The following is a 14,489-nucleotide window of genomic DNA, read 5'->3' as shown; positions in this document are numbered from 1 at the left end:
GAGGGAATGGTTTTGAATTCAGACAAAGAAGTAAAAAAGAGGGTCGAGAGAGATCGAAAAATTTCTTAAAGAAAATAGAAATATTAGTTTCTAGTGAGATCTGTTAATCTATTACCCACTTCAAAAATAAAAAGATACTTTCATAATTTTAACTAATTTTTAATTTAAATAAATATGTTTTTGGGTTATTACTTTAGCTGAATCGCTATATTAAAGGTATTCATATAAAAATAGTGTTGTATTAGGGCATGCATGTAAATATCAATTTGGAGGATATTTATGTAATTCTAATATTTAAAAAAGTATTTATGCAAATATCTAAGAATTTTTTTTTGCATGTATACCCTTATAAATATATAAAATTGCATGAATACCCTCCAAAATTGCTATTCGCATATATACCTTTATAAACATTTCTTTTTGCATCTTTATCCATTAATGATATTTTTGTTATTTCAATTTTAAACCACTGATTTCTTAACGGCATTAGATGGCATAGGTGCAAACGCAAAAAAAAAAAGAGGAAAAAGAAAGGTATGCATTAAAAAAGCAAGTGTTTGATGAGAGTATACATGTAAATATTAATTTTGGGAGAGTATTTACGCAAATTTCAATATTTAGAAAAATATGTATGCAAAAAAAGCCTTTTATATTTAGGAATAAAGCTTGGAGGTCAGATGCAAAAGAATCTCCATCCTAGCTACGCTGTTTCACTCCACCTACATGTCTACAACACTATGTTCATACCCTATATCACTTCCAAAGGATTTGAACCCATTGCCTCCTCTAACCCGTGGAGGTAGCAACTACTTAGGCTAAGCTGTGATGCCGACCGAATTTATGAATGCCTTCTTGTATCCATTCTAGGATGCATAGTTTTCCTTTCATGAGAACTAGGATGGGCAGGCCCCGAACTGGTTCGTCGATACTGATCTTTGAAGACTTTACCAACTACACTGGCTCGCACCCTCTGGTTAATAAGATGCTTAGGTCTAATAATCAGACTAGATAACAGTATACAAATCTTTGCACATAAAGAATTTTCCATCTATATCTCTCCTTCCATTTGATATTTATCTCCTCCAGTTTCCAGTTAATATGATGTGTTGAGGTCAAGGTGAGGTCGGGCTCCGGCCCGCGCGTCTAGCGCTACGGGGGGATTTCCCGCACTCCGACCTCACCATTGATGAGATCAAGGGAGGTCGGCCTCCGGCCCGCGCATCCAGTGTTATGGGGGGATCTGCCGCCCTCCGACCTCATCCCCATCGGCCTCAGACAGCGGAGGCGACTGCTTCTTCTCAGAGGTATTATCCGCTTTGGAGAAGTGTGTACGTATTGCGCGACGCGTGTCGTGGGCAGCTTACTTCCCTCACGGCTTTGTCCTTCTTAAAAGGGCCCTCTGAAGAGAAAGGGGTTGCCCCCCTCCATTTAAGGAACAGACCACTCCGCTATCTAGTCGATGTGGAACTAAGTTCGGAACTCCTTATTCCCACAACATGATGGAGCCTACTTTATCCAGACTTGGGCCTTTCTTTCCATCCAATCCATCAGTAATCACATAACAGAAGCCACAAACAAAAGCCACCATTTTAAGTTCATTACAGATGAGAATGTCATACTAGCTGGCTATAACTATAAGAAACAAGTTTTGCAAGCAGCTACCTACGGTAAGAGAGTATATGCAGGCGATGTTCGATCTAATTAACAAGCTTATGAAGCCTCAATGATGCCTTGAAACCTGTCGGAAGCCGTCATCCTTTCCAAGGGTTTATTGTTTTCATCCCCCCTGAGACATTACAAGCATGCAATGGATAGTGGAATTTGAAAACAAAGTTTGAACAGTAGTGTTGTTCTACATCTATTTTTTAAGTCTTGATAGCAGAATCATAGGTGGGGTTTCACCCCTTGTCTTGAGAGATAGAGATAGAGATAGAGAGAGAGTCATATGACACTCCTATCATATATGACACTCTGGATGGTAGGTATTAAGTAATACACACACCTCTCATGCAGTACCAAAACCTACTCTGTAGGATCACATGTACAATCCTAAACAATTCAACTTTTTCCTATATTTCCCTTCAGTGCTTTGCTAGTTGCATACTAGAAAATATTTACAACAAGAGAAGAAAAAAAAAATACAAATGGACATATAGATGAAATTTTATTTACCTTTATAGAAGTCATAGAGACTAGCAAACACACTACTGTCAAATGCATCACCTATAGAAGACTTTAGCTAAAATTGTAAGAACACAGCATGTGGTAATCCAGTGTGTGGTTAATCTAGATTGCGAGATCGACTACCGAGCCATCAGGAAATTGGAGCACGCATGCTATAGATTGTGTATCCAATTCCCTCAGCTAAAAATTATTATGTAAACTTATTTCAGAAGAAAGAAAAAGAAGAAAATTTGCTTTTTTCTTTGTTGCTTCTCAAACATGCATTCCATTACATGTTGTTAGTTCTATTGATTATGTTTCAACTACCATATTTTCCAATCAGATGATGGGTTGTAAATGGATAGGGCGAGCCTATGAGTTAGCTATCTCCGCTTTTAACCATCATCAATGTGCTGTTCCCCCATAAAAGTAATGAGAGTTAAACATGAACCAGTTATGGTACTTCAGTGCATTGAACATGTAATAAATATGTATCCTGTCTCTGCTCAATCAAATTAAACCAATGAAGTAGACAATCAAACTTAGACTTGTACATTATCCTAAATCATTCTCAGTGGGGTAGATTGGAAGGACCACAAGCATGAAAGGAATACATGCATTATGAGTTGTACATGCAGATTATGTCCTTTTTTTATGTCAAGGAAGTACCTGGACCACCTGGAAAGAATTGTCTTTGTAGTGAAGCAGATTCCAAGACTGGATAGTGGCAACCAGAAACAGATAGGCAAGACAACACAGCACTTAGTTTATACTTGAATTCCACCAGGCTACCTCTGTGGAATTGGCTTGCTCTAAACCACAAAAAACAAACAAACAAACAAAGGGCATCCTTGCTGGATGCAATAGACTTCTCTTAAGGGAGTGTTGCTTTCATATCTCTTCTAACCATCACCATCCAAAGACCACTGGTCCCTAGAATGTTGATTGAGAGCATTTCATTGCTAGAACTTCTGGGATACCTTTTGTTGATTAGCTCCACTTCATGCATTTGTTGGACATGAACTATGTAAATGGATATATTGTCAGGCCCATTAGTGATAGAGATAGTTTGTGCAAGTGCATCTTGGATGTATTTGATCAATGATGATGATTAACTTCAGTTCATGCGATAACAATGATTGTCATGTTATCGTGGTACCCTTTTGTTGTTGGTTTTATATTTCATCTAATAATTACTTAAAAGATGCTATAACTTGTTGTAATTCGCCTAAAGTGAAAAAAAAAAAATCTAAGTTACTTTTAGGAAAATGACTTTCCTTTATGAAGTCTGGATATCAAAACTTGAAATTGCTGTTTTTTTCAGTTTAAGTAGGCTACGATAATAATAATAATTAGACATCCAACATTGGTAGATGTAGAAACAGAAACTATATGAAAAGGAGCAACATGAACTGCAATAATGTGGGTCAATGGAAAGTGTCATGAGGACCCATTGTGCATGGCCCCATGGTGCATGCATGTGCTTTCCTGTTAGAATTTACATTTGATTACTATTTTCATAAAGCCTAACCCACACTTCTGTTGGCCTAGGGAACTATATTGGTGGGGCTGCATGTCCATGCCAAGAAAAGAGTGTGGAGCATGGACATTGCCATATTACCTGTGAAAATCCTAATTAACATGTACTGTTTTCCATGCATCATAATTAACTACATGCAAGCCAACTCCAATTGAGCTCGTATCTTCATGAATGATACAGATTGCTACCTAGAGATTAAGTCCTATATCATGTGGACTTCTTTTCTTTCATTCTCTTCCTTTGGCTCTTTCACTAATGTAGGAAAATATATACATGGAGAAATATCACAGTGGGGCAGGAGCCGCAGGACTAGTTATAACAGGACTAGCTATAGTCATGCTTTGGCTAATATGACTTGCTTTATAATTCGTACTCAGATTCGGGCCAACATTTGCATGTCCATATATTTTATTTTGTCGAGTCTTCGACCAAAACACGATATATGTTCGCATGTAGGCTCTTGACTGAAGCAGCGAGCATCGATCGTCTGCTCCATTACATTCCTCCATTACGAATTCTGCTCCATTAATTCGTCTGCTCCATTACCCCCGAGTTTCCTCAAGGTCAACTTTGATGGGTCTGTTCTGGATGGTGGCACACGGGGTGGCGCGGGTTTTGTTATTCGGGACTCGTCTGCCAGGATGGTGGCTGCCGGTGGCAGTCAGTTATTTGACACTTCGGTTCCGTATGCGGAGCTGAGAGCAGCCTGGGCGGGTATTCGCCATGCCCGGTGTGTCTTACAGGCTAGGTCCATCATACTGGAGGGTGACTCAGCCACTGTCATCAGTTGGATCCAGAGGGGTCCAAGGGGTGGCGGCAGTGATCATCCTTTGCTTCGTGACATTTGGGCTATGGCGAGGGATGGATGGGCCTTTCAGGCCAAGCATATTTACCGTGAAGGTAACGGCGCCGCGGATTGGGTAGCTGCGTATGTAGCTTGTCATTCCGGAGGCACCTTGTGGATTGATGATGGGGAGTTGCCTTTGGCACTTCGAGGTATCCTATTTTTTGACCTTATTGGGTGTATCCGTTCCCGTCAGGTATGATACTCCGTTTTAGCAAAAAAAAAAAAAAAAAAAAAAAAAAGAAAAGGAAAGCATAACCTTAAACAGTGCAGAATAAACTCAGTAACTAAATTAAGTCACTGAGAATATAGCACTTCTTAAAGGCAGACTTGGTCAAAGAATGCAGCATGGCCCCTCTGGACTTTCCCCCAATAACTTTTTAGTGACCATCCAATTTGGTCTGAAGCATTACCAATCCCATGCAAACTTTTTAAGAAACTTCTCAAGCTTACAAGGAAAAGAAAAAAAAAAAAGCTTTAGATCTTGTTTGGTTGTAAGATAAATTGACATAAATAAAAAAATTAAATTATTTTCTGGACCTATTCAGTCCAACTCTATAAAAAAAAACAGGAATAGAAAAATGACATGGAACATCATTTTTCTATTCCTGTTTTTTTATCACTCATCCCTCTAAATTAAAATAAAACATTACTAAAAATAGCAGTAAAATTTATTTCTAGTGATTTTTTCATTTTCTATCCTATCTTGTTCCCTACTCTGGTCTTATTTTGAAATAATTATTTTGCAATCAAAACAAGGCTTAAAAAGAAATACAAAGGGGGAGGGGGATAGCTTTTGAAATAAAATAGAACTTGATGATGTTATTATTATTTTAGTGATATCATAATTTTGAATGATAAGATGGTGAATGATTCCATGGCATTCACCACCTCAGATTCCCAGAACCACCCCACTAGCCAAAACCCATAATCCCCACGTGATCCACTGACGAGGCTGTCTTCACCACTCACCCTCACGTGACGACACCTGTCATCATATCAGGCCAGAACCGCCAATTGCATGCTTCCACGTGCACTGGCTCAACGCCTTCCGCTAAAAAGTTACTGAAAATGGCAGTAGCCGTTAAAAGATCCAACCATAATTTAAAAATATTACCACCACTGCACTCACTCGCGGTAAACCTAACGCAAAGTTGGCCTATCCTATCCTCTATATATATATATATATATATATATATATATATATATATATATATATATATATATATATATATATATATATATATATATATATATATATAGAGAGAGAGAGAGAGAGAGAGAGAGAGAGAGAGAGAGATGGCAAGCAGCAATAATTCCCTGAATTATTGGAAATTTTCCTAACAGCCGGGTTTATTGTTCTCCGAATGATTTCAAATTAGTCTTTATAAACAAATTAATCCAGAATTATTAAAATATTTACGATATGTTTATAAACTTCATGACCATTCATAAATTATTCAGATTAATTCAAAATAATCATTGTGCATTGCAAACTATTGATGCTATAATATTTATTTTATTTTTTTCAAATCAACTAATATATAAATATTTTAACGATCTTAAGTCTTTTCATTTTTGTTGATATTTTTATTTTTTGATTAGATGATATCAAATTAATCTTGATAACTAAATTCAGAACAATTTTTTGAAACCAGCTTGTTTTATTTTGCTATTATTTATTTTTTTAGCTATTTAATATTTACTATGACTAAATAAGCATACAAGTAATTTAATAATATTATATATCATTATTTTTTTTACCTACTTAGATTTTTTTATGGTTTCGAAGAATTTTTGAATTACAAAGAAATTTTAGTACTTTACCCCCGTTGAATCTTATGATTGCACAAATTTATCTAATTATATTGTGTGCACAGTCACAGTAGCTTATAATTCTCCGCGAGTTACTTTAACGAACAAGCTCCTCTCTCTACAATATTGTGTACTGACTAATGAATGGGGACCAGAGCCAGTACATGGTTTACAGAGTCGGAATAATTTTTTTCTGTGTCTCGCTGCAGCTCAATTCCCAGAGATTCTCCGTCACCCATGAGCAGCTGCTGCATTCTATCATCAGCTCTCTTATGGCGGAGAAAGGCTACCATTTCCAAGGTGGTGTAATTCCATCTATTCACCACTCCATTGCAGCCACCTCCATTTCCATTCCTTGTGTTCTCTCACGCACAGAAGCCACCATGCCTCTTTTCTGCGTGTACTTTGTTCTCTTTAAAACCACCAGATCTTGACCACTCTCTCTCTCTCTCTCTCTCTCTCTCTCTCTCATTTGTGTTCCTTTTTTTCTCTCCATGTTTGGCTCTGAGGTTCCTAAAAAAAAAAAAAACAGTGGGTTGGTGGGTTGGTGGTCCTAAATACACTGAGGGTTGAGCTTTCTGCTGTGGAAACCATGTGGGGTTTGTGCTGAAGCTGATCTTAGACTAAGCATTATCTGCCTTTTTTTTCCCTACTGAGGACAAAGGGGCGCTCATGGGGTTTTCTTTTGAGTCAGAAAAAGATAAAAAACCAGCTGGGTTTTGTGTTACACCTTGGCTTTAGCCTCAAATGACTTGCTGCTGTCTTTTAGATAGCAAGGTGAGATCATGACTGTGTTTTTGGAGTCTGTGCTCGAGTTGACTTGCACCATTAGGAAGATCTGCTTTTCTGTAGGATTTCACCAGACTGCCTCTTGGTTGAGGGAGAGAAGCTAGGGAACGGTAGGAGATACATTTAGCTTTGAAGTTATTTGGAAGAAACACTTCTCCTTTGAAATATTTTTCTCCCGGTTTGAGGCCTTTCGGGGTTTGAATCTAGCATGGAAAGACTTCTTTGATTATGCCATTTTCGCTTGGTTTCTTTCCTTTGAGGTCTGGTTTGTGAAACAAGCTTGCCACAGTTTTGTGATGGTTTATAGGTCTGGATTTCACTACGTTTGACATACTATATTACTACCTTTTCCTGCATTTCAGCCAATAGATGGCCATTTCATCAATCTTCTAAAATAGGTCTAGGAGTTGGCTGCAGTTGTAAGCTTCAGTAACTGCTCACTGGATCAGTTCATGGTCAGGAAAAGGGTTTCCATAGCTCAGATTTCAGCTTGTTCTGTTCTGTCATTGGGTTAGGAAGGCCTACTTTTCTCATACTGAGCGAATGAGGCCTGTGGATGATAAGGGGTGTTACAGCACTGGATCAACTCAGGACAATCCCAGCAGCAATTCATATAACTTTGAGTTCCAGAATGGAAATGCAACCAACAAGGCTCGTCAGCATCGCAAGATCTTAGGTTCTCGATCCAAGCCAACTCCTTCAAAATGGGATGATGCCCAGAAGTGGCTGGTTGGATTATCTGGTGGAGGGGATCACTGTCACAGCAAGAGCAAGCCCCGGAATTCGAATGCCGATGATCGAAGGCTTCTCGGTCCGATGCCTCCGAAGGGAAGGGATTCTTGCAGCAGTGCAGATGGAGCATTGGAAGATGATGCAGCACTGGCAGTTACTGCTCAGGATGAAGGAGAAACAAAGAAAATTGATTGCAGCGAGTCATCCTGGAGGATCAGGAAGCCGGTCGAGGAGTCATCCATGGAAGTAAGATCAGTTTGTGTGAGGGATATGGGCACAGAGATGACCCCCATAGCTAGCAATGAGCCCTCCAGGACTGGTACACCACTCAGAGCCACAACTCCTGTGTTGAGGAGTCCCATTTCCTCTAGATCATCCACCCCAGGGAGGAGCAGGCAAGGCACCCAAGCCCATGAGAGCTACCAAGCAGGTATGAGGAATTTGGAGAGGAACAGTGACTCAGTGCTCTTTGGCAAGGCAAGTGGGAATGGATGGCCTACTAGAGGGGAAGGTGAATTAGATGCCGGCAAGATATCTGAAAATAAGTGTGCAGAACAAGTAAGGATCCCTGATTCTCTGGAGTCTCGAGCGACGGCGTGGGACGAAGCTGAGCGCGCCAAGTATATGGCGAGGTAGTTTTATAAGTCTTCTTCCTCCTATTAGAGCCTTCTTTTTTCTGATTTGCCTTGTTTTATTGCTCCAATTTCTATAATGAGCTCTTTGTCATGACTAATGATTTTGGTGTGTGTGTGTGTGTGTGTATATATATATATATATATATGAACTGAATGCATTTCAATAAGACTAGCTTGCCAACAACCTCATTACCATGTGCCTCTGATCATCTTTATCTACTCTATATTCGCTTTCTCTGGAAGGAGAATTAGCGTCTTTTTCGGATCAAGCATTTGCATCTTTAGGAATGGAAATTGAAGAATGCTCAACACTTCTTTCGACCGAGAAGTTGTTCGTCGTTCCTTACTTTGGAGCACTCAAGGCCTTCTCTGGATTTAAGTTGAATATTGGTGTTAGAACTTTTCAGTCTGAAGCAGCACCTTTTGGTGCTTTCCCCTGCTTATGTCATGTCAGGGTCTTGATGATATGTTCATATGCCATATATATTATCGAAGATGAGATGGACAAATTAGCAGAATATTTCGATCCGATGTATTCAATGGGGTGAAAGAACTTAAAATGGCTATTCTAAAAAATCTGTAAGATGTAATGCACAATAGAAGATATTGCTGATGTGTCCCATGTTCTATTAAAGAAGTTAAGCTGTAGAGCTCTGAATTATCACTAAAGAAAGCAGATGATCCTTGGAGGATGTTTCAACCTTCACTGCTGAAACATATGCTGTATGTTACAGTGTTAGAATGCAGGTGAACGGACCATTCTCTGCATATCTTTATACCAAATTAGCATTTCTATTGTTCTCTTCTGCTTTCTGTTGGATCAATTTTTTAACATAGACAACATTGATAGTTGATGTCCAAATTGATACAAAATTACAGAATTGCAATATGTGATCGGAATTGCACTACCATTGCACTAAACATCGAGGCTATATGTTTTCAGATACAAGCGTGAAGAAGTGAAGATACAGGCATGGGAGAATCATGAGAAAAGAAAAGCTGAAATGGAGATGAGGAGGATGGAGGTAATAAATAATAGCACTGTTTTGTCTATTATTGTTATTGATTCAGTTTCTTATTATCTTGCAATATCTCCTACCGATAGAAGTTCCATTCAACACTGTATATCAGACTTCCAAAGACAGCTACAAACTGGTAATATAAACTTGTCGAAGTTCATGGTATCACAGAGGTGCCTTCTCCTAGCAAAAGATATCCTATTGGAGGCAGACAACTATTTCAATTGTTTGCAAGTAGCTGCAAAAGGCTATCCTTTCAAGTAGCTGAAAGAACAATACATGAACTTACTTCTTAATTAATGAACAAAATTTGTGGTCTTCTTGTCTGATGCTAAAACAAACTGGGTAGTGTTGCTAGCTGCATTCTTGTCTTACATTATCACCTTCTAGTCATAAGAATCATTGTTAACCATTTTACTAGAATCTCATATAATCACCTCGATGTGGCAATTTGCTCAGCGATGCGGTGACTTGAACATAGTTCGAAGACTTCAAACAGTCCTGGTGCCCATATACTGCACCAAACTAGAAGCATATTTTTCTTTTCATTGAGTTAAAAGACTATTCAGCCAACAAGAATAAAGTAGGACAAGAAACAAAGCCACCATATCGGCAGCCAAAATTTGATCTTAGGAACTCATTTTCTTGATTATGGTGACTTATCCAATCCATTGATTCGGCCATAATTCGCAAGCTCCTACAGAATAATGCAGTTCCGAAGTACTTGGGAGACATCCAAATTCTCAGAAGACTATCCAGAGTTTTAAGATTCTTGCACAATGTATTGGATTGTGAACAAGTAAATCATGACAGCAGAGAGAGAGAGAGAATGAAATGAGTAAACCTCTGGTTAGCAAATGAGTAGTACACGATATAATTCAAGTGATATTGCATTTTGTAATGTTTCTCATCATAGAAAATCATCGATCTGTGCACTACCTCCATCAAGTTCCTATTACATACACTTCTTTTTCTCCTGGAAATAATAGATGATGTTTGTGCAGAATGCCTTCTGGCCAGCACATGGAGCAGAAAATTAGAATGGAATCTCACACCATGACAATGGTATTTAGTGTTGCTAGTCGAGTATCTTTTTCTAGTGTTTTAACTATTGTTTTGCTATTCCCTTTCTTAATATACCATTTGGCAATTAGTTCATGTCAAGCAAAATACATGATCATCATTTTCTATTTCTCATTTGCCTTTGGAAGTCATTCCTGCTATGAGTTACATAACAAATTAAAAGCTTAAGCAAATAAGGGAAATGGTATGCGTGATGTCTAAATAGGGGAATGCATTTAATTGCCTTCACCTCTCTGCTTCATCAAATGATAAGGTAAGCTGTTCTTTTTTAAGTGAACAAGAAGATCATCTTACAATTTTGCATGGTATCATATGCTATGACCTTTCTTGACTAGAAGCTAATGCTAACCATACTTTCTGTGGCTCCTAGCTGAAGGCTGAGAGGACGAAATCTCGGGCTCAAGAAAAGCTGGCAAACAAGTTGGCCGCGACGCGAAGAATAGCAGAGGAGAAGCGTGCTAATGCGGAGGCTAAACTGAACGAAAGGGCTGCTAAAACGTCAGAGAGAGCAGATTACATTAGAAGGACAGGGCGCTTGCCATCTTCCTTTTTCTCCTTCAAGCTGCCATCACTCTGTGGTTAAAACAATGTGATGTATTTAATATTACATGCCCTCATCTCTTCCTTAAGAGGTGTTTTCTTTGGTTATAATTCTTACAGTTTGTGCCACTGTAATCAATTTGATTATTCTTGTAAGATGGAAATGCATCGATAGCATTGTGTTTCCCCAAAGTATTGCATTCCATTCCCAAATTATGGCCTTTCTTGCTATCTTTAGATTCTTGAAGCATTACATTCTGAATTCATCGGCATGCTGTATAGAAGAGGATTGGAAAGATTTTAAGCACTGATCATTATCAATAAGTAAAAAGGATTGCCTAATGCACAAAGCTCCCAACATTATCGGTTCTGAGGAGACCGGATGTACACAACCTTACCCTCATATATGGAGAGGCTGTAAATTCTAATGTCATATGGAGAATATAAGCATGAGTGACTCTCTTCCCTCCCTCTGTTTGAAACCTCCATCATTAGCATCTCGGTCCTTATTAGCATCAGCTATTTGTCAATCTATTTAAAGTGCGAAAAGTTCGACCAGGATTCTGGGTAGCACCCTTAAACTAAGGCCTGAAAATGATCATTTTTGAACCTGAGATCACATATTTCCAGCACAAATTGGCCCTGACATGCAAGTATAGTATTAGAGAATTACATATTGCATCCTCCTGCATAAAGTTTGATCACATATTGCGAACCTGAGAAATTCTGGGATACTTGGAGGGTTAGATTTCTCTTATGGTGAGATGGCACTCATCTGTCACAAATTGCAGCAAGCTAAACTCTTTCTAATGGAAAACCATGTTGCCCTCCAGTAGCATCAGTTATTGGTCTGTTGTGCTCACAAAAGGATGGTGAGGATAACATAACTTCTTGGTCATTGGTTTCATTGTATGAAAAGATTAAAAACCCACCGGCCAAGTATGTGAAACAAAAATTGTCTTCAGATTCTTGTCAGAGGCCTCGACAAAAAATAGATAGTTGAAAGAACTAGGATGCGTCTCAAATCTGCCAGCATCCATGTTACGATCGTTTGAGTGGGATTTTTTTTTCTTATAAAAGAAAACTTTTTGTTGATATCTAGAAAAGATACTACTAGATTAATCAACTATTGAGAGAAGTCATTGAACCAACACAATGATCCTTCATTTCTGAATGCTTGATGCTAGAAAGTCTGCAAATTGATTCACTTTATGATATGTATGAAAGTTTTTGAGTCTCAAACTCTTTGATATAGTCCCGTGTAACCTTTTTTTATTCTTTTGAGAAGATGATGTCTGTTGTGATTGAAATCTGGCCTGAGGGTAACCACGCCGGAGGAGTCGAAGGCGCCGCCGGCCGGGACGGAGAAAGGGTGACACCTCTTGCGCTCCGGGGACCCTGCACAAAGCCTCACCCGGAGATTCCGGTAAAGGCCCTTCAATGCTTAAGTTAGAGTGGATCTTGAGTGGGTCCAAAAGTCCCCTAGGGAGGTATGTCATGTCCTCATCGTGGGAGGAGATAGCTTTAGCCAGCTGGCGTGCAGCCAGAGCTTGCTTGAGGCACACGGTGTAGGCCGTTCTTGGGAATGGCATGGCGTTGGCAGATGTGGCAGGATATGGTCCTTGACAAGCATGGCTGGGGCAGCATGGCGTCGTCCTTGGTTGACGTGTCATGGTGTGGCCAGCAAACAAAGCTTCGTGCGGTGAGGTTGTAATGTACGGCCACGTGTGCGGGCGTGGGCACGCGCATAGGTGCGCACGTGGATGCGGCCGCGGGCGAGGTCGGGATCACTTGGAGGCCGCAGCATATATTTGGCGAGATCGGCTCAGTGGACGCTGAGGTCGGGCCGACTTGGAGGCCGCGACATATGTTTGGTGAGGTCGGCTCAGCGGGCTCTGAGGTCGGCCTAGCTTCCGCAACTCTAAGGTCTGCTCAGTAGGGCGCTGAGGTCGGGCCGACTTGAGGGCCGCGACATATGTTTGGTGAGGTCGGCCTAGCTTCCTCAACTCTAAAGTCAACTCGGTAGGGTGCTGAGATCGAGCCGGCTCTTGGTAGGGCCAAGGTTAGTCTGGCTCTTGGCGGGGCCGAGGTCAGCCTACCTGGTTCTTGTTCAAAGTCAGGGAGAGGCGGGTTGATTAGGCGTGAGGTCAAAGTATCCCAAATTTCTCTATCAAGCTTAATTACACCAAACCTAATGGTATTCATCACAGTAAAAGCTTACATCTTTACATGTAGGGGTGCAAATGGGTCGGGTCGGGTCCTGGGTGACCCCGATCCGACCCGATTTTTTGTTCGGGTCCTAATTTTGGACCCAGACCCGACCCGGTTGAAGATCGGGTCGGGTCCGAGTTGGGTCCGGGTCGGGTCCGGGTCCGAGTCGGGTCGGGTCCGAGTCTGAATCGGGTCCAATATTTTTATATTTTTGGGAAAGAATTTGGGCAAATCTAATTTGGTCATATCATAATTATGAGGTGCTGGGTGACCCGTGACTTGAAAGACTTGCAGTTGATCTCCAATCAGAACAGATGACCCCGACTTACTAACTAAGTCGGTCTACAAGCCAAATTTCATATCACACTATTTTTTGTCCATGTGACTGATTGGACGGAACTTGGTGTCTCCCAGCTCCCCTCTCACGAGGACAAAAAAAATCGCAGACCTTCTTCCAAAATCCAATTCCATTGCAGAAAACTGGCACATGACCCATATTCAGTTCGGTGTTCCCTCACTTCCTCCCTGTGAAAGTTAAAAAAAAACAGAAACCAAAAAACCGAAGGAAAAAAAAAAAAAAAGAAAAGCCAGCTACCGAGACACGACCCAGAGATATCAACAGTGTAATAGACCGAGAGAGGATCCTCACGGACCAATAGTGCCACGACCCACCCAAAAAAAAGAAAAAAAACTCTCTTTTGCTTTTTTCTCCTCTCTTTTTATCTCTTCGGGTCCATTCAGATCGGGTCGGATCCGTTCGGTAAACCCAGATCCGACCTAGAAAATGATTCGGGTCCAATTTTAGGAAACGACCCGGACCCGCGGGTCCTAAAATTCGAGGTCGGGTCGGATCTACGCGGGTCGGACTGGGTCGGGTCTCGGGTCAACCCAACCCATTTGCAGCCTTACTTACATGCTAGCAGAGCCAATCTTCTTATTCATCAATTCCCATTTCCCTCGAGCCAATACTAATTAGGGCACATGTGATGTATCACAGCATATAGATAGGACAGGGACAATAATAGAGACCAATTTCCACTGCTGGAATTTTTTTTAAAAAAAGTTATTCTTCATTTTTTAAGTAGAATGAAACAATTTTTTTTAATTAAGAATACATA

The 14,489-nt window shown here is 40.2% G+C and overlaps 1 protein-coding gene across 1 annotated transcript; it reads left to right on the top strand.

The window, feature by feature from the left end:
• Positions 1 to 6,534: 6,534 nt before the first annotated feature.
• Positions 6,535 to 11,373, top strand: LOC103715866 (uncharacterized protein At3g61260). The gene is made up of 3 exons (XM_008803642.4): positions 6,535 to 8,515; positions 9,462 to 9,543; positions 10,991 to 11,373. Exons 1-3 carry the CDS (start codon positions 7,695 to 7,697, stop codon positions 11,201 to 11,203), a joined length of 1,116 nt encoding a protein of 371 aa, XP_008801864.1. The 5' UTR covers positions 6,535 to 7,694; the 3' UTR covers positions 11,204 to 11,373.
• Positions 11,374 to 14,489: the final 3,116 nt, after the last annotated feature.

The sequence above is a fragment of the Phoenix dactylifera genome, chromosome 14 (genome assembly GCF_009389715.1).
Source record: "Phoenix dactylifera cultivar Barhee BC4 chromosome 14, palm_55x_up_171113_PBpolish2nd_filt_p, whole genome shotgun sequence".
Taxonomy (NCBI): Eukaryota; Viridiplantae; Streptophyta; class Magnoliopsida; order Arecales; family Arecaceae; genus Phoenix; species Phoenix dactylifera.
This window is presented reverse-complemented; position numbering and strand designations above follow the sequence as displayed.

Coding starts and splice junctions, on each gene's coding strand:
- LOC103715866 (XM_008803642.4), top strand. CDS start 7,695: ATGAGGCCTGTGGATGATAAGGGGTGTTACAGCACTGGATCAACTCAG. Junction 8,516..9,461: donor CGCGCCAAGTATATGGCGAG/GTAGTTTTATAA, acceptor ATATGTTTTCAG/ATACAAGCGTGAAGAAGTGA. Junction 9,544..10,990: donor TGGAGATGAGGAGGATGGAG/GTAATAAATAAT, acceptor TGTGGCTCCTAG/CTGAAGGCTGAGAGGACGAA.